General features: G+C 37.3%; 3 protein-coding genes across 4 annotated transcripts; 1 reads left to right on the top strand and 2 right to left on the bottom strand.

Moving 5' to 3' along the window:
* Positions 1-1048: 1048 nt before the first annotated feature.
* mrpl24 (mitochondrial ribosomal protein L24) lies at positions 1049-11626 on the bottom strand. 2 transcript variants are annotated; one of them, XM_015050818.1, is made up of 7 exons: positions 11621-11626; positions 5917-5961; positions 5506-5692; positions 4077-4172; positions 3217-3320; positions 2390-2520; positions 1049-1521 (listed from the first exon to the last, which is right to left on the bottom strand). In XM_015050818.1, exons 3-7 carry the CDS (start codon positions 5686-5688, stop codon positions 1385-1387), a joined length of 651 nt encoding a protein of 216 aa, XP_014906304.1. In that variant the 5' UTR covers positions 5689-5692; positions 5917-5961; positions 11621-11626; the 3' UTR covers positions 1049-1384. The 2 variants fall into 2 exon arrangements, with proteins under 2 accessions (XP_014906304.1, XP_014906295.1); XM_015050809.1 differs by lacking the exon at positions 11621-11626 and having other exon boundaries at positions 5917-6021.
* Positions 7706-11643, bottom strand: LOC106958736 (heparin binding growth factor). Its single transcript, XM_015050797.1, has 7 exons — positions 11410-11643; positions 11194-11284; positions 9779-9855; positions 9294-9432; positions 8511-8669; positions 8256-8426; positions 7706-7807 (listed from the first exon to the last, which is right to left on the bottom strand). Exons 2-7 carry the CDS (start codon positions 11278-11280, stop codon positions 7787-7789), a joined length of 654 nt encoding a protein of 217 aa, XP_014906283.1. The 5' UTR covers positions 11281-11284; positions 11410-11643; the 3' UTR covers positions 7706-7786.
* A 477-nt stretch (positions 11644-12120) lies between these two features.
* On the top strand, positions 12121-18241 carry prcc (proline rich mitotic checkpoint control factor). The gene is made up of 7 exons (XM_015050773.1): positions 12121-12832; positions 12917-12964; positions 14098-14592; positions 15244-15336; positions 15464-15610; positions 15734-15799; positions 16312-18241. Exons 1-7 carry the CDS (start codon positions 12557-12559, stop codon positions 16396-16398), a joined length of 1212 nt encoding a protein of 403 aa, XP_014906259.1. The 5' UTR covers positions 12121-12556; the 3' UTR covers positions 16399-18241.
* Positions 18242-18802: the final 561 nt, after the last annotated feature.

Here is an 18802-nt window from a genome sequence, read left to right as displayed (position 1 = left end):
TGAAGCTGCCAATAGTACTAATAATCTCGTTTTTCAGACAGACTGGATGAAGCCTGAAATAAAGTTGTTACTGTTCTGTTAGTCCTGGCTATAAGATAATGCTACTCCTCACTGCCGTCTGCTATACGGAGGACCAAAACTGACATAATAAAAAATAAAAGCATAAATGTTTTGGTCCTTCATACTGGTAGAAGAGACACAATGGCACAATTTAAAAACTCGGGCTCTACGACACAGAACATGGTTGGTCAAAGCGACTCACTTCAGCATCATATATTTTATATTTAGAAATTCAAATAATAGCCTGCTTGCTGGAAGAAAGTTTAGTTTTAAAAAAAAACATTTTTTTTACTTCTACTACTACTTTATTTATAAAGCACCTTAAAACAACCATAGTTGCGACAAAGTGGTATTCAAATAAAAACAAACATTCAAAAGGTTAAAAGACTTGTTTCTTTTGTTTTAAGGTTTTGTATATAAAGTATCTACATTTTATTGACCTATTAAAAACAAAAGACAAGCTTACAGTCAAAAAAATAAAAATGATAATTTCCACCTGCATGTTGATGCTAATCAAATATGATTTAACAGATTATGAATTACTGTACCAGCTTTTCACCAGCTCAGAATCTGTTCAATCACATTTGAGTCATTATTTAAATCTCACTAAAACCAATCAAACTACAATTCTACATAAACCCATTTTTTCCTGCATCAACAATGAGTGTAAATCTGCTTATTTAATGGTAATTTTTTTACTAAATGTGCAAAGATTTTATAACAAGTACAGCTAATTTGGGAAAGTACTCCAATGACCCGTTGCAGCAAAAGAAAAGGAAGTTTTATTAAAAATAGTCCTACATTAAAATATGGTGCACTCATAAAACAAATCTGCAGTCATTTTGATGGAGGTTGCCGTTTTGTTTTTTTTAGTTTTAAGTGATTTAAACTCCTTTTTAATAGAATACGACATACTATTTAATAGTCAAACTTTTAAAGCTAACATTGTTTAAAACCAAAATAAGTCAAAAAGGTTTAAAAGGCCTCACTAAGCTTGAAAAAGTAATTTTATTTTGTGGAGGTGTGGAATCGCAGGCAAGTACTTATTCACAACCAGGATTTAGCACTTCACTATTTATTACATCGTTTCCTGCAAAACGATAAAACACAGGCCTGACATTTATTCACAATATTCTGAAAAAACAAAAAGCAGCCCCAGAATACCTCTGGAACATAAGTTGCACACCGATGAGGCCCACAAAATGCTGAAACAGTGTTTGTAAGTTCGTTTGGGCTCCTTTTGTTGTCTTCACACAGTCCAGAGGATGCTATGGGCAGCACGGCTGTAAGAACCGGACAGAACCAGGAGGAACCAGTTTCATCTTCAGTACCAGTAGGACTTCTGGTGCCTCCTGTGCTCCTGAATACCCAGTTTCTCCATGACCTCCTCTTCCAGGGTTTTCAGAGATGGAACGTACGTTTTTTCAAGCGCGTCTTCAGGACTGGTGTCTTTGGGCCCGTCTGCGTGGAAACAGAAATAACTCCATTTTGAAAAGTGAAATTAAATGCCTTTTAAAGGTGACCTTTTATGCTTCCTTGAACATAAATTCCTTGGATATGTCTAAGGGCTACACATTACTTTTTTTTTTTTTAAAAAAGCACAAAATTGTTCTTAGAAAATAAGATTTCAGTCTGCTCAGTTCTTCCTGGTTTGAGCTTCTTTCAGAATGAGCTGCTTTAGTGTCTGTTGTTGCTTTAAATCCAAATAAGCAGCCAGCAGCCATTGCAGAGCGCATTCAGCAGTAAAACCAGTTGACCGAAGGAGCTGGAGCTTCCCTTGGGTTGCTAGGTGACGGGTGGAATTCTGCTGCGGTTGCTAGGTAACGGTGCAGCGCCCACGGACTGTGACTTTTCTATCAGGAGGTTTTTGAAACGGCTCATCTTCCAGACACCAAAAGATATTAACTTATTGCCAAAAAATGACTGGATGCTTTTGTTTTAAGCGCTTGGGCTGTTTTTAGAAGCAGTGGAGACCAAAATGGAAATACAAAAATGTTAATTTTGCATAATATGTCCAATTTAAAGCATTTTGAAAATGTTTCTATAATCCTTAATCCTATTTTTAAACATATTACAACTTTTAGTGACTACTTAGCCTTTTTGCGCCCCTCCCCCCCTTCTAACCGGGAATATGCCTGAACAAATGCACAAAAACATATAAATAAACAAAAATGGCATCATTCCAGACTAGCTTAACCAATGCTAACATTCCTTATGTGACTTTCATTTGTGGGAATGACAGGATAGCTCTAGTTAAAGTTACTCTGGGTGTAGAAAATAAAACATCTGGTTTTAATGTACTGACTGACGTGATCTGCTCCCCACTCACCTTTCCACTGCAGAGGCACGATGCCATCTCGTCGCTCCACCACAGGTTTGGGGATGATTCGTCCCGTCCTGCTGGACACTCTCACCCTCTCGCCTTCTTCTGTGTACTTCCACTCAATCTGAGTGGGCTTCCTGTAGATTAACCATCAAAATGTAACGACAGAAAAGATCTGCTCTGGTACTTTAAAAGCTGCCGAGTCGCTCAACATTAGATTCTTTTGTCTATTAAAATATTGGGAGACAAAAACAGACTCATTGAGAGAATAAATTACAACTGGTGCCTTTTTTAGTGATTGCTATCCTGCTTTCTGTGTGTTTTAGCTTTATACAGAATTTTACTTTTTTTCCCCCAAATGAAGAATAAATAATTTTTCATCCCATATCTATGATTGTATAAGCGGGAAACATTGGATGTAAATTTTGCTGGATGATAAATTGTTCCCACATTGTGATAAACAATAACATAACAGCATTATAACATAAAACGCTTTAATTTAGTAAAGAACACTTAACACAGGAATGGGAAGATATTTTAAATATCCACAATAAAACATGACAATGAAAAACTATATAATAAAGGAAATATAAACCATATACAACTAAAACCATGAATAAAATGCATTATGAAGTCTCTGTAAACAAAATATCCCTTGTTGGGTTCATTTTAATTGATCATGACATTAATTGATTCATTGCTTATTGCATTTTGTCACTACATTGAACTCTGTGTTCTGATTTTAATTGAAATATTTCTGAATGTTTTCACACGGTTAAAAATTGCTGAACTTAATAAATGCGTCCTGTTTTTTTGTTTCCTCTTTATCCTACCTGTCTGAGGGGTCAACGAGGGCGACATCACGGAGCAGCAAAGGAGCCTCGCTGGCAACGTAGGTCCCACGGTAATCCTTGACTTTCCCCACATACCTGAAATGCTACAGCAGGAAAAAAAAAAAACTGTCACAACTCAGTCAGTTTTATGGCTCCATCTAGTGGAGTTAAAGAGTCTGGCTGTGGAAAAGAAAACAAATATTGAGCTTTATGGTGAAATATGAAAAGTTTTATACAAAGAAAGTTTTATTTTATAGTACTTTCTGTAGACAAAACTCAGTATCTAGTCATCAAAACATACAAATCATTAACAGCATCACAAGTAGAAAGAATCAAATATTAAAGCACATGAGATTTTAATAATGGAAGTCACAGGAGAATCGGAGAAGCCAAAGCAGTAAAATGCTGGGTTGTGGGTTTTTAAAAATATATATTCTTAAACAGAAAACAACTCTCACAATAGCAGGGATAGAAACACAAAAAAATTACAAAGTCTGAATTCAGTCTGAACCTAACAGGCCAGATCTCATACAAATGTTTAAATAAGATGACATAAAAAAAAGAATCAGAGCTGGATAACGAATACCAACTTGAAACGCAAAGTAAAAAGATAATAAAATGTTAAACAGTCACACACCTGCTGGTGCTTCTTTATAACCTCACTGTTTATTATTAGTATCAAGCTACATTACTAGTTACAAACTGTGTATGACTAATGAGAACCAATGTGGAGAAACTACGGTTGTAACAGTAGCCACCTGCTACTGTTACAACCGTAGTTTCTAAGTTTTAACATGAACTTAGAAAAACCACAGATTTATTACAGCATACGGTGAAGTCTTAATAAATTGCTTTCTTACCGTGTTCAGTCCTTCCAAGATGACCCAGTTTCTGCGTCTAAAGACTTGGATCACCTTTCCCTGCTTCCCTTTATCTTTACCAGCAAGAATCTCAACCTGCGAGGAAAAACGTTTTGAAACGACTTGATATTCAACATTTTACTGATAACACTGGTAAACCCTAAAGTAGTTATTGAGTTGGAAACACCAGGTTATGTTATATTATTTTCCTCTAGGATAGTGAAAGTAAGAGAATCCAGCCTACTGCCTTGTAACTCAAGTTTGGAACTTGACCAAGAAGACTTATTTCTTGAGAAAGAATGTGGAAAAAACAATTGACAAATAAACCTGGTAATGGCCCTTGTCATGCTTAATGGCAACAAATAACTGACATTTAGACTTTTACATCACGGTGAATGAATTCTGGCTCACACTTTCTTACATTTTTTGTTTTTTTAATCCGCCATGTTAGAGGTACAAGTCAAAATTAGCTAAACTTGCTGGTGTCTTTTGGATCAATGTGCTACTGCGCTACCAGGTCTGTTTTTATGTTGTCAAACTACACTCTGTCTTGAGAATCAAGATATCCATCCATCCATCCATCCATCCATTTTCTTTACACCCTTGTCCCTTAGTGGGGTCAGGAGGTGCTGCTGCCTCTCCAGCTATCATTCCGGGTGAGAGGCGGGGTCACCCTGGACAGGTCGTCAGTCTGTTGCAGGGCAACACAGAGACACACACACACTCACACCTAGGGGCAATTTTGGAGAGGCCAATTAACCTGACAGTCATGTTTGGACTGTGGGAGGAAACTGGAGTACCTGGAGAAAACCCACGCATGCACAGGGAGAACATGCAAACTCCATGCAGAAGAATCAAGATAGTTATTGGGAAATGTCAGACATGCTTTGATACTTTTTTGCTCCGCAGAGGCTTTGACCTTTTCCAAAGTTCTTTTATTGTTAAATTGTGAACACCGAACTAAGGCAACTGAGGTCTGCAGTGCTTCATATGTTTTTCTTGTCATTCACAGATGTTGCTTGTTTTTTTTGCACTGGTGGATGATAAGAGACCTATGATTTTTCTAATGTGGTAAAAGCAGACAGAAATTGCAGAGTTTCAGGCATAGAAAAATAGAATCCACTGTATAATGCAGAACTGCTACCGTCATGCTCAGGTGAGACATTGTCAACTACAATTAGGGAATCAGATTGTCCAATTATAACAATTTCATTTTTATTTATGTTTAAGTTAAGACAATGAATCTGCATCCAAGTCTGAAGAGAGTTCTGTTTGAGGAGATGGCGGTAGGTATGAATGTTTTGTGGTGTTTTCCAGTAAAATAAAGCACTAAAAATAAGCAGTCCAGGCAGCTCTTACAGCGTTGGACCATTAGAATGAGCCTGTGAAGACTTGATTATTCCTTCTGGACTCAGTGTCTTGCTCTCACCATGTCCCCCTTCAGTATTGCCCAGTCCTCTGCCTCTATCGGCTCTACGAACACCTTCTTCCTCCTCTTTCCCGGAGGATTCATCCTCTTAGCAGCCTCCGTCCAGGGCCTGTTGGTGCCGTAACGGTAATCTTTAGGCGCTACAACCCGGGCTGCCATCGAGAGGAGAGCGGTCAGCCTCATGGTGCTGTAGGAACCAAAGCAAATAACGTTATCCGTCTTGACAACTCTTAATTCACTGACCCAAGCTAGGCTAACGTTAGCTCAATGGTAAACATCCGTTAGCATTAGCTCTTAACTACTCGCACCTATTTTTCGCAAATATGTTACTGTAAAACTGCAGCTACTGTTTTAGTTTTATAATATGAATGTGGATTTGAAAGGAAACTGAATACATAATGTATAGCTTACCCTTTGTTGATGTCAATGTCACATGTAGCAGGACGAATGAGGCTACTACCTAGTTGTAGCTCCACCTGCTGGACCGGAGCGTCTTGACGTGACTTCACGCATGCGCAACTGCGTGCAAAAGAACGTCCTCAAAAACCAAAGTGACAGACGTTGCTGCATCAATTCGTGTGTTTGTAATTTAATCCTAATTGTACATTTCTGCATTTGATTGTTTCTTCTGAATTAAACTAAGTTTCAACTTCCAGAGTAGTTTGGGGAAAGAAAAAGAATAAAAAAATTATGATAAACAGGTGAAAAGCTGCTGATCCTATTGGTTAAATCTAATAATTCACTTAACACCCATGAAACCCAAAAGACAACAAAACCAGGATTAATTTTTGGTAATCAACATGTTTATTAAATTGACTGGCAACTACAATGGCAAACTAGGCAGTAGCTTAAGATGAATGTCAGCATCTGAAATAAACAGAAAAAGCAAAACCCAAAAACTTAAAATAAAAACCCTTAAAAACAAAATTTACTCTGAATATTAAGTGAAGGAAAGGATTTATAATCTTTTTTTTTTTTACCGTAGCTTTCCCTTTTTTTTTCAATGACTTGATAAACTTTTAAGCCGACACTGGTAAACAGATGAAATAACACCAACGTAATGAGAACAATCACATCCACAACTTTGTATCACAGCAAAAACAATAAGACCACTGAAGTAAAATGACTCGTATTCCAGTTAAAAGGTTGGGCAAAATAATAAAAAAATTTAATTAAATTTTACAAAGTCAACACTTTGTAATGGTAACACTCTGATTTCTTAGAGGAAAAAAAAAACAAACAAACAATCAAATTATGTTAGCGTTCACAATTTCAGCGATAACATTTCCGAAAGAAAATTCTGTGCAACTAATCTGTGAATGCAGTGAATCTCGGTGACACATTTGGAAAAATGTAACTAGAGCTTGTGTACAGAGTTTATGGTTCTGACGGGTTTCATTCAGATGATCTAGATACTTTAAAACGGATGTTACCACCACCCCACCTTAACCTTTCAAGATGGAGCTGAGACGACGCTGAGGAATGTCTTTCTGCTTTCTACGCAAGTTGTCCTGGGCTGAGATTTCAGGGCAGTTCTGTGAGTGAAACAGGCTGAACTAAACAGGGTTTGCATGTTCAATGTGTTTGGAAGCCAAGAAGTCTACATGTGGGAAAATGTAGAAATTCATTACACAGTTTGGTCACCTTTGGTGAGGCATTCACTTCAAAGCAGCAACACTGCTGCTGCTGCCAAGACTGATCATGCATTCAATGACTGAATAATAAAGAGTTTAATGAGGCTGAGAAGCAGGTTGATACAAACAGGTGAAATGGTTACAAACTAAAGCTGAGATGGTGAAAATTTGTTTTGTTTTTTTTTCTTCTGTACATTATGTTTTAAAACCCACTGAATGGGAGTAGTTTGTGATTTAATCATCTTTTGTGTTAAATGTAGTATATATTAAGTTTATTTCTTCCCTCAAACTGACAAATGTTTTGACACCTATTATTCAGTCTTTGTAATTATGTAATTGCACTTAGAAATAAAAAATATATAAACACCAAAATCCTGTTTGTACAAGAGCTTGAAAACGCTCAGTTCAATTGTTTGAAGCCTGATCAGCGAATGTTTACTTTTGTTTATTCTGGGATATATAATATCCCAATAGTGGCAAATGGAAATTTGTTTGTCTTTCAATACAAACGTGTATTTTTAAATATTTTTCCTCACATAATTCGCTCATTAATTAAACAGCTGAAATCTGGCCTTCTGCAGGTGTTTATTTCGAAGCCTGAATTTCAGAGAAGCATTGAGGGTTGTTGGTTTTCTTCTGAGTCGACGTTAAGCGCTGTCTGTTACAGGCTGCGGGGAGAAAAGAAAACTGTAATTAGTGCAGTGGTTTAAACAGAAGCAGTGTAAAATTAATAAATACCATATGCACAAAAAAACTACAACTAATGATTATTTTAGTAAAAGTTATTCAGACGATTATTTTTTTTTACACAATATTACAAATGGATAAAAATGCTTAGGATTCAATTCCTTTCTTGAATAAGAAAAACACTTTAAATCCTAAACTGCAATATTAATAAAATGCTGTCATTTATGTTTAAATTTGTATTAAATAAGAGATATGTTGCTGTTGAACTGGTATGTAGTTGAAACCAGATAGTCACACAGACACTCTGTATAAACAGACAACCAGGTTTGGTTTATTTGACTAATGACATGCAGCATCTTTACTAGCCTACAAGTATGTTAGTCAATTCTGATAGTTTGATGGTAGCAATCATTACTGAGAACATTTCACCTTTTCTGCTGTTAGCTGGGCCTCTGCTGGAGCTTTCTCCTGGCCTTCCGGTTTCGACTCGCTCTGTGAGGAAGGCGCTGTTGCCTTGGTTCCTTCCACATCATTGAGCTTGGCCTCTGGGTTGGGCTTTTCGCCTTCTTCCTCTGTAATCTTTGGCCGCTTGGGAGATTCCTATCAAAGTGCAGCGAGCGTTGATGACAGCCTGGCAGTAATCTAACTGTGACGGTTAGGACAATCTGACAGACTGAAGCTCACCTCTGTGGACTCCTCCGCTTTTCGTTTAGTCCCTCCCCTCTCGTTCTTCTCGTCGATGATCAGAGTCCCCTCCTCTTCGTCACTGCTGCCCTCGGTGTTGGCTTTCTCTGAGCCGCCTATGTCTCCAGTAGCTTCCGATGAGTTCTCATTCTTTGCCGACTAAAAAGAGAATAAAGTAAATATAAAAGCAATGCAAATGTAAAAGAACCGAGATAGACATCCATTCATAAACATTCTATATAACAGCATTAGAGGTTAAAAACTTGTCTGTTGCATTGATCGGGTTGATATTTTATTTTATAAAAGAAAACCGTAAACCACAAGCAACAAAATAGAATCGTACAGGAATTAAGAACTGCACAATATTAGGGAAGCATGTGATAACGGTGGTGAAAATTTAAATAAAAACAACATATATCTTACTAAACAGTATTAATCACTTTCATTGCAAACAAAAGCCTATGATAGCAAGGAATTAGTAAAGCAACTGGCAAAAATCACAGCCAAAGATTCATTATATTTATCTCAACACAGTAGTTTATTGAAAACATTGTTGCATTTGAGGTTATGGTTATTATTTAAGGTTATGGTGAGAAAAAAAAATAAATTAAAAAAAATTCAGTGCTCCCTTAGAACATTTTCTGCTGCTTTAACCAGTGAAGCATCCGCAAATATATCAGACAGAAAGAACCCGATTATTTGGTACTTCTATTAATCTGAGCAGTGGTTTGCAATATTGATGTTTTGCACAGCGATACACGGTCATTCAGGCAGACTACCAACCTCGTAGGCTTCGTGAGTGACAGTGGGGTTGTTCTCAATTTCCCAGAGTCCCTCAGCAAAGCCTTTCCTCTTGTTGGTCTTTCCAAATTTCTCCTTGCATTCCTCATATGGGAAAAGATCCTTGGCCCCCAGAAAAGCCCTGTGATCATTGAACATTTGAGATTAACCAAAATCTGAAATCAAGCTCACAACAAAAATATTTCAACAATGACAGAGCTCTGCAAACTACATGTTATTACCTGTGACAAAATTTATGTTAGTGATTCATTTGGTTAACAATGAAAGTAATGAGTAATGACAGAGGTGTCCAAAGTTTTAAGGATTTTTGTTTGAAATGCAACATTTTTATAAGGTGTGCCAAGATGTGAGCACTGAGGCTACACAGTAATTGATAGCTGACCAATCTAAAATGGTAAAGTGGCACAGTTTTTGACATTTCTCCTGCACAAAGTAAACCAACAACAGGTTAAACACAAAATACTTACGTCTCATGTGTCCCAAAGAAGAACACCTGGTACTTGTTTGAGGGCGACTTCACAGCTCCTTCGGGAAGTTCATCAATCTGGGAAAGAAAAGAGGAGATGAATGATAAAATGCAAACTTAAAAAGAAAAACGGGAAAGGATGCTTTCTCAAACTAGTTAAATCAACAGTCTGAGCTTCATAATCTAATAATAGTAAATCAATAGCACACAGCTAAGTATAGAGGGACAAAAACACCACCAGAATGATGGACAGACATGGTGACCATTTGCCTCTGCCAGACGGGGCTTTTGGCATTCACCAGATAGGAGCGCTGTGAGCTGGTAGTTGGGCTGGGCCCAAATTCTGTTGAGAAGAAGCTGATAAGGTTGAATAAAGGGAGGGAAAAGACACTGCCAAAAGTCACCGTTACAGCTGAAAGTAAAGAGTAATCTGTCTGCAATCACTTTTATTGAAAAAGAAAAGGGTATTAACTACTCGCATTTACTCAGTTACATTTACTAAGGTAACTTCTTGATCAATTACATTTTACTTTAGTAAAGTTATGTTTAAGTATTACTTCAGTACAATTTGGTGTTGTAAGAAAAGTGAGAGAGACACACATTTCTCCATTTCATTTAAAGGGTGATAAAAAAACATTAACATTTAAACTTCACTCCAACATACAGAACCTGGTCAAACTGTATAAATAAACACATACAAATGTCCAACGACCAAGGGATCCTCCTGTGATAAAAAAAAATTAACCCCAAAATGAACAGTGTCAGTCTTAAATGATAAACTAAAGACATGATGTGACAGAACAAGTAAAAAGAAAACCGTTTCAACGTGAGAGGCAGCGCAATTGTGAGGCCAGGTGCGCATGTTTACAAACAGAGATGCATAAAACCGTCATAAATAAGTCAGTAATTAAACAGCTGTTAAGAAAACAAACATATCTAATATGCATTTAATGACGATCAATGACTCAGTGCGTTGTTAAACCGCATGTTAAGCTGTTAGTTAACGTTCGCTCACGGTCAGCGGTTATCGGTGCTTGACATGACCGTTAGAGTTTGTGGCTCACGCGCTGTAACGGCTGCGAAAAGCTTAAAGTTAACGCTAGCCCCTCCACAGGCCTCAGGGGACACGAAAGCGGCGCATAACGAGAACTAACAAATAATTCAATGAGAGCATCGGTGTTTAATAAGATGCCTGCAATTTTTATGTTATGGTGCGCACAAAAGCAATGTGTAATCGCCAACGACTGGGTCTTTTCGTTTACGCTGGCTACAAACGGCCGCGCTAAGCTAACTCATGGTAGCTGGCTACCGTTAGGCCTCTCGGGTGAACAAGTGGAAGGTAGAAAGGCAGCAGCAGACGGATAAATTTAAGTTAGCAGCACAGTCAAAGCTAAACATGTAACGGCGGGAGCTTACCCTTGCAGGCCAGTGTGGATACCCCTTCATTTTAGCAAACACCAGGTCTCCAGGTTTGTATTCCTTTTGCCTGTTGGATCTCGGCATGGTTCTGGTTGAATATCAGAGATGTGTTTTGAATAAAAAGAAATGCTAGTGTGGCTTAAAATTTCTTCTGAACACCTTCTGCGACAAAAACCAAAGCAGAGTGTCGATCTGACAACCAAATAAACAAACCAGGCGCGGAAAAATTGGAGCGAAGACACAGCGGGCGATTTTTTTTCTTCTTTCTTCTTCTTTGGATTCAGAGCAACGAAAACAACCCGCAGCCAAAATATAAGAGAACAATTTCTGCGCTACATGAATTTCTACTGCTTAGCACGAAATATGTTCTACCGAGTATAAACGTTACCCAGTCCTCCGGACTATTTAGGTTTGAAATGGAAACCCGCTTTCCTCGACAGACGCGCCCCCCAGTATTTACATGGAATCAAAACACAGCGCCCCTACTGGCCAAAACTTCACATCAAAGTCGAAACTAAACCAAACCTCTAGCTTTAGTTTCGTATTTTTATATATAATCTGACGTTTATCTCAGGATTCATCTCAATTTCTGACCTTAATCTAAGAATTCTGAAATGTTCAACATTCGAAATGCCAAAATATGGTCTTCTTAAAATAATGGCCTAAGTCTTTTTTTTTTTTTTTTGCCTAAATAATTTTTTGGCAATAAGAAGGGATAGTTTTTTTTTTCATCTTGTTTCCCCTCAAAATCACTTAGGCCATTATTTCCAGATTCACCTTTCTGAATCTGAATTCAGGAAGTTGGCGATATACATATACTTTTCAATTACCCTAATCCTTTTCCGTAATATTGAAACGCACAAGTATTTAGAATGAGAACCTGTTGTTTCACAACCTGCTCGCTAGGGGGCTCTATAGTTTCAGTACTACTGTAAATAGCACAGGAAAAAGAAGTCGGCGGTCGTCCTCAATCACTGGATGATGAAGGCGAATGTTTTGATGGAGTCAAGGGAGTACTGGGCGTAGTTTACGAATGCAGACTTACTTTAAAGCGACACATTGTGTTCGTTTTGCTCAGTAGCAGACATTACAGTTAAAAGTTTTGCATCCGGGCAACAAACTGTGAGAAGATAGGTCACGGTGGCCTAGCTAGCATTCGCTAGCTCCGTGTTTCCAGTTGATCAGCTCATCCCGTCTTTAATGCTCTAATCGCTGTTATATTATCTGTTTAGCAAAGATAGTCGTACATTTAAAACTCGGCTCAGCTCACCAGGAAACACGCTTGTGCGGCTTTTTCAGAGCGACTCATCCATGTCCACTAGTTCCTGCAGAATACTAATCCTCGGTAGCCTCAGCAAACATGTCTCTAGTCGCTTATGGTAGCAGTGATGAGAGTGACTCGGAGGAAACCTCGACCTCCGCTGCAGCTGAGAGTAAACCTAGCGGGGGAGGGCTCTTCTCTTTTCTGCCTGCACCTAAAGCATCTGGATCTGCAGCTGGAGGGAAGGAGATAGCATCCAGGGCAAAAAACTCTGCAGCAAAGGAAAGCACAGGAGGGTTCCTGTCCAGTCTGCCCAAACCCAAGAAACGAACAGAGCCTGTCAAAATCCCTGTGCCACAACTTCAGAGGCGGGATGTAAGTTAAATCAGACCCCTGATCATGCGCAGTGCTCACTCTGGTTGACCTGAGATGATCTTTTCTAATAATTTTTATTTACAGTCAGACTCGGATGATGATGAGCCAGTCCCAAAGAAGCTGCAAACCCAGGTAAGACGGTGCCTGTCACGACAACACATTTTGCTGGACGATATATTGTTCCATAAGTTATTGTGATAAACGATAATATTGTTGTTTTGAGACCATTTTTAAGTAATATGATGGTAATGGCAAAATAATAATTCAAGAACACATTCTAAAAGATCTGTAAACTTTAAATGCTAATGAACATTTAACACTGGAACTGGAAAATAAACATTCAAAATAAATAAAACAACAAATAAAATTAACTTTGAAGTTTGTGTAAACAAAATTGTCCTTCAAAATAAGGGCTGGTTGAGACCGAATCCCCAACTTAAGACGTTTATCATCCAGTTTTTGGTAGAGAGAGAGAAAAAAAGAGAAACAATAAATAATGCCAATGGAAATTATTGAGTTTGTTTTATCATGTGATTTATTGATTATTGTGACAGGTCTAGTAATCAGTGTTTATATTATCAGTACTCGCATTGTGTTTTCAAACTTCAGTGTAGTTTATTGGAATTTTATGAGCCAAGAAGTAAAATTAAATGGAGTGTAATTTAATGTGTTCTGTACAAAACTGTAAACTGCATTAAAAAATAAAGAGGTTTAAAGTAGATTTAACTAACATTTATTTTAGTTGTCAATTATTCTGGCATTTGTTTAATTATATAAAAAATTTTGACATTTTGTATTTTTTTAATTTAAGCCTTTTTATACAATATTAAAAATACATCCGTGATGTGAATCATCAATTCAATTCATTTTTTAAATAAGAAAAAATTGATTCCTTTAGTGAATTTGAACTGGGTGAAGCTAAAACTGAGTCACTTGGAGTTTTGGGTAAAACATATTTACAGAAAGAATTTTTTTTTATCGTAAATGCAAAATGTATATATAGCTTCTAAATTTTTGGCTTAATGACTGCTCTGAATATTTCTGCCTTTTTTGTATGTATGTATGTATGTACAACTGTATGCTCCAGTTAATAATTAATCTATCACTAAATTAGTTGATTATTTTAATAAGCTAGCTCTGTTCATTTCACCTTCTGAAGTTCAAAGGAGTTGTAAACCTTTCAAGAAAAACTAAAACTCCTCCTAGTTCGTCACTGTAACAAGAATCATTCCCATTTTAACCCGTTTGACCGTTACTCTCACCAGGGTGCCGGTTCAGGCTCAGGTCTGTCCTCCATTCTCCCCAAACCCAAAAACCTAACAGTGAAGGAGACGGACCGACCTTTGATCCCTCACACGCTCACTAAGCGTCCAGACCTCAAAGCACCCAAACCTGGAGCTGCTGCTCCGGGTCTGCTCGGTTCCAGTGCGTCTCCCTCCGCCATCAAAGCCGCAGCCAAGTCAGCGGCCCTGCAGGTGGCGAAGCAAATCGCAGCAGAAGACCAGAACAACGAGGAGGACATAACCCCTCAGAACTACTTTTCCCTGGAGGATGACTCCCAGCCTCTTGCCGACGTCGTCCCGATTGTGGATCCTGAGCCGGCAGCCCCAGCTGAGCCCTGTCCTTACGTAGCCGCTGATGAGCCGGGACAGTCGAATGCACCTTTGGACTTTGGAGGGAGCAATGAGGGAGCGAGCGCATGGGACGGTCAATACGACCAGTATCAACAACCCATGGCCGGCCCAGAGGCGTTCCCCGAGGTAAAACCAGCTATTCATAGGAGCCAGCTCGAGTCAGACGCAGAGTAATGCACTGTGTGCTCAAGTTTTTCTGATAGAATCTCACCTGAAATGCAACTAAAGCCAACTATTACTGAAACTAACATTTATTTTAGGAATCGATTAATCTAATTCTGCACTTTATTCATTTAACCTCTTAAGCTTTTTTTATGCAATATTAGAAAGATATTAAAATATGCAAACAAACAATAAAAATTATTTTAAAAAAAATAAAAAATGTATTGCCTAATGTAGCTTTTCTTTAGTGAATTTGAACTGAGTGAAGCTAAAACTGCCATTTGAGGAGTTTTGGGTAAAACATATCGACAGACAAACGTGTTTTCATCTCAATTGCAAAATGTAAATATATTTTGTACAGTTCTGGATTAATTTCTGCTCTGAATATGTTTTTTTCAAGCAGATTGCATTTTTTTGGGGTATCTGTACTCCAGTTAGCGATTAATCGATTACTAAATAAATTATTTCAGTAATTGGTTGGATTAATCATTTCAGCCCTAAAAGCCAACATTTTCTCAGTTTGTTGTTAATAAATTATTTTTACTGCAAGTACTTTGTTTCCATCTATAAATATAATGAAGCTATACTTAAGGTGCCTTTTGTTTTCATTTATAGGGTTACTATGACGCGCCGTACTACCAGAACCCTGACCCGGAGTTAGCAGAAGCCGAGCCGCCAGACAGCTCCACCATGTTTGATGACGAAGGGGTAAGAAAGATTTACTGTTTAATAAATAATCTGCCTTTCTGAACCCATTTATCCTTCAGCATAGGCCTTAAATTAGCTTCTAACTTGCAAACCACTACAAACTCCTTCTCACTTGCCTGCTGTGCAGTTCATGCGGCTGCAGGGGAAAAGAAACCGAGGCAAAGAGGAAGTGAAGTTTCTGGAAATCAAAGGAGACGACCAGCTGAGTGGGAACCAGCAGTGGATGACCAAGAGCATCTCTGAGGAAAAACAAACCCGCCAGTCGTACAGCAAGGTGAACGTTTTGCATGAGCTCTGTGTGGTTTTGGTTAAAAAATGGTAGACTTGGGTGCTTTTATTGGAAAAAAGTATAAAAATAATGATGCATTTAAAGCTGACTTTATTGATGTTTCTGCAGAGAAGAGGAGACCAGCCTACGGGGCAACAGAGGCGAAAGCATCAGATAACGTATCTCATTCACCAGGTGAGCAGCTGCTGAAAGACGCAAAGCATTTAAATAATAACTCTTGGAAACATTAACCATTAAAGAGAAGCTTCATTGATTATAGTGTTTACATTACTTTTTCATTTTAAAAAACACTTTTTAATTCGCATTTTATGTCACTAAAGCACAACTTATACCTAGCAGGGAAATAGATGGAAAATTATATATATGGTTTTCTCTGTTTTAGCATTGAAACAACTTAGTTTCAGTGTAGTTGTAGTTCTTCTTAGATTTTTTTATTTTTTAAACAAACAACTCCCAACAATTTCACTGGAGTTAAAATAGAGCTGGAATTCATAATATTTAATAGCAGTTCTTCACCATGTGCATTTCACACACTGCAGTAACAATGAATTTACAAAATATTGTGTCGCCCTAATCTGTGTGAACATATATTTTTAAGTCTTGCCACAGACCGTCACATTGATTTAGGTCCATACTTCGACTATATAAACAGAGTTTCTGAATTTCTTTGGTTTGCTTTTTCCCAGGCGAAGGAACGCGAGATTGAGCTGAAGAACAACTGGGCAGAGAACAGGATGACCCGGCGTCAGACCCAGGCCAAATATGGCTTCTAGATCCTGTAGCTTTGGACTGCTGTGGCGTACAGACACATCGTATCCCAACTTACCGATCTCCAGATTTATCCTCTTCCGTTAGGAGCAAAACCTGTTTCTTTCTTCCTGATCTGCAGCCTGCAATGTCTTGAACTGATAATATTCTGTTTGATATGGTGTTACTCTGTCTGAATCCCGGTCACTCCTAGAAAATACAAAGGCTAAACCTACAGAGAAACCCAACCGATGTTTTTAAGGTACCAGAACCACACGTTTCTCCTTTGGATGTTTATAAAACATATTCATGGTATTTTCTAAGGTCTGATTTATTGCTTTTGTTGTGCGTTTGGTTGTTTTTAGTTACAATTTTAAGGTAGAAAGCTGTGATGTAAAATATTCACTGAATCATCAACCAGTCAGTAAATTATGCTTCAATGACGACTTCGTCGAGAGCCAATCAGGCGCTTAGATTTGGTCAATCTTTATTGCAAAAACAAAATAAAAAATATTAAAGAAATTTGGCCCCACCCCTCGAAAAGAAGAATTTAACGTGAAAATTCTTGACTTTTTTGCCTCTGAAATCTTAAAGTAGATTCAGAATTTCCTAATAATTCTTAGGTGTTGGGAAATAATTCTGGGATTTAAGCCAAAATTCTGCGGAAGAAAACCCTCAAAATTCTGACTTTAATCTCAGAATTCAGTTTTTTTTTTTTCTTCAAAACTTCTGAGGCTGAAGGAAGAATTTTGATTAATATTAATATCAATTCTTGACATTTTTGCCTCAGAAATCGGAGAGTAAATTCTAACATGTGTTTAATATAAGAATTTTCAGGGGAGGGAATTCTGAGATTAAAGCTGAATTTTCTAAACAAAATGCACAAATTTCTATTTCGAAATTCTTGACTTTTTTGCCTCTAAATTCCAAGAGTGAAATTTTGAGGCAAAAATAATTTTGCCTTTCGTAAATTTCACAGAAAAAACAGCTAAATTATTAGATAAAATCCAGGAAACTAAGAGTGGGAGCGATCCAAACTCTGTTTCTTAATCTCAAAATTGTCTTGTTTCTCTTTTCAAATTTTGTCAGAATTCTGATATTAAAGTCAGATTTCTGGGTTGTTGGGCTTTTATTTCCAGATTCTAACTTTTATCTCAAAATGCTGAGATTAAACTCAGAATTCTGGTGTTATTCTGTTAAATTAACTCATTTGAGATTTTTTTTCCCTCTCAGATTAAGTAATTTTTTTCCGTGCTGCTGTTCTGTAGCAAACATCAAGTTATTTTATTTTACTGGGAGTTCTATAAATCTGTAACACTTGTTTTCTTTACCACTTTTCTTTCTTTTTCTTCTGTGGGTTTCAGTCGTTTTAGGTTAAATCTGAACAGTTTGATCGCAGGATTGTTGGGAGAAAATGTGAACTTTAAAAGTCCAAACTAAACTGCCCAGATGGACACATTTGCATCTTTTCTTCTTGTGTTTTCACATCTTATGTGAACTATAGGAGCAGTTCTGTACATAATTTTCTCTGAAATGCCAGATAAACCCTTCATCAATAATGTGCTGGTTCTCTCCAGTAGCTTAGCGATGCTAACAAGATACCAGTAGGATTACTTCAAAAACCTGTAAATGTGAACGGATCCAACTCAACCCCAGATAAAAACCCAAATGTTATACATCAGCAGTAAAAGGTGAATTTGGAGTCAGAAAGGAATTTAAAGTTACAGAAGTTTAAATATATATTTGCTATGTTGAAACAGGACTAAATGTTAAATTTTTCAATTTGCGTTGCAAAAAAAGCGCTCGCCCTGTTTTTGTTCACTTTATATAAGTGTGTAATTAAATTCCAATAAACAAGTTTTGAATTTTTCTTGTTTGCTTACATTTTTAATGCCTTTTTGCTGTTTCTTAAATGTGACATTATGCTTCCTTGAACAGGTTAGGTATATGTGCTGTACAAAACATTCATTACATTTTTTGCCAAAATAATTCTTGTATGTTCGATTTGTAGCTAAAGAAAATACTAGTATCAATGTGAAAAGCCCTTTCTGCTTGATTTATCAATACTGTGTAGAACTAATATGTTTATTTTTGGAATAACCAATAAATAAATGGATAGGAAAAGGTGCTTAAAAGATTTTAAAAGCATTTCAACAAGGTGAAGGTTAAATCACCACTTGAGGATTTTTTTGGTAGAACATATTTACAGACTGTTTTTCCTATCTTAAATGCAAGATGCATTTATTTTTTTGTACCTTTTTGGCTTATTTGGTGTTCTGAGAATGATATTCTTTCAGCAAATGGCCTTTTTAGAGAGTAAATGCTCCAGTTAACCATTAATCAAGATGGATTTTGTATAATTAATCCACACTGGAATAATATATTAGCTCAAATACATCATTAAAACCCAGAAATCAATTAAAAACTCAA

This window comes from Poecilia latipinna, unplaced genomic scaffold, assembly GCF_001443285.1.
Source record: "Poecilia latipinna isolate Pla-1442-1.1 unplaced genomic scaffold, P_latipinna-1.0 Scaffold49, whole genome shotgun sequence".
Classification (NCBI taxonomy): Eukaryota; Metazoa; Chordata; class Actinopteri; order Cyprinodontiformes; family Poeciliidae; genus Poecilia; species Poecilia latipinna.
Note: the sequence above shows the minus strand (reverse complement) of the source record. Positions and strands in the feature narration are given on the sequence as shown.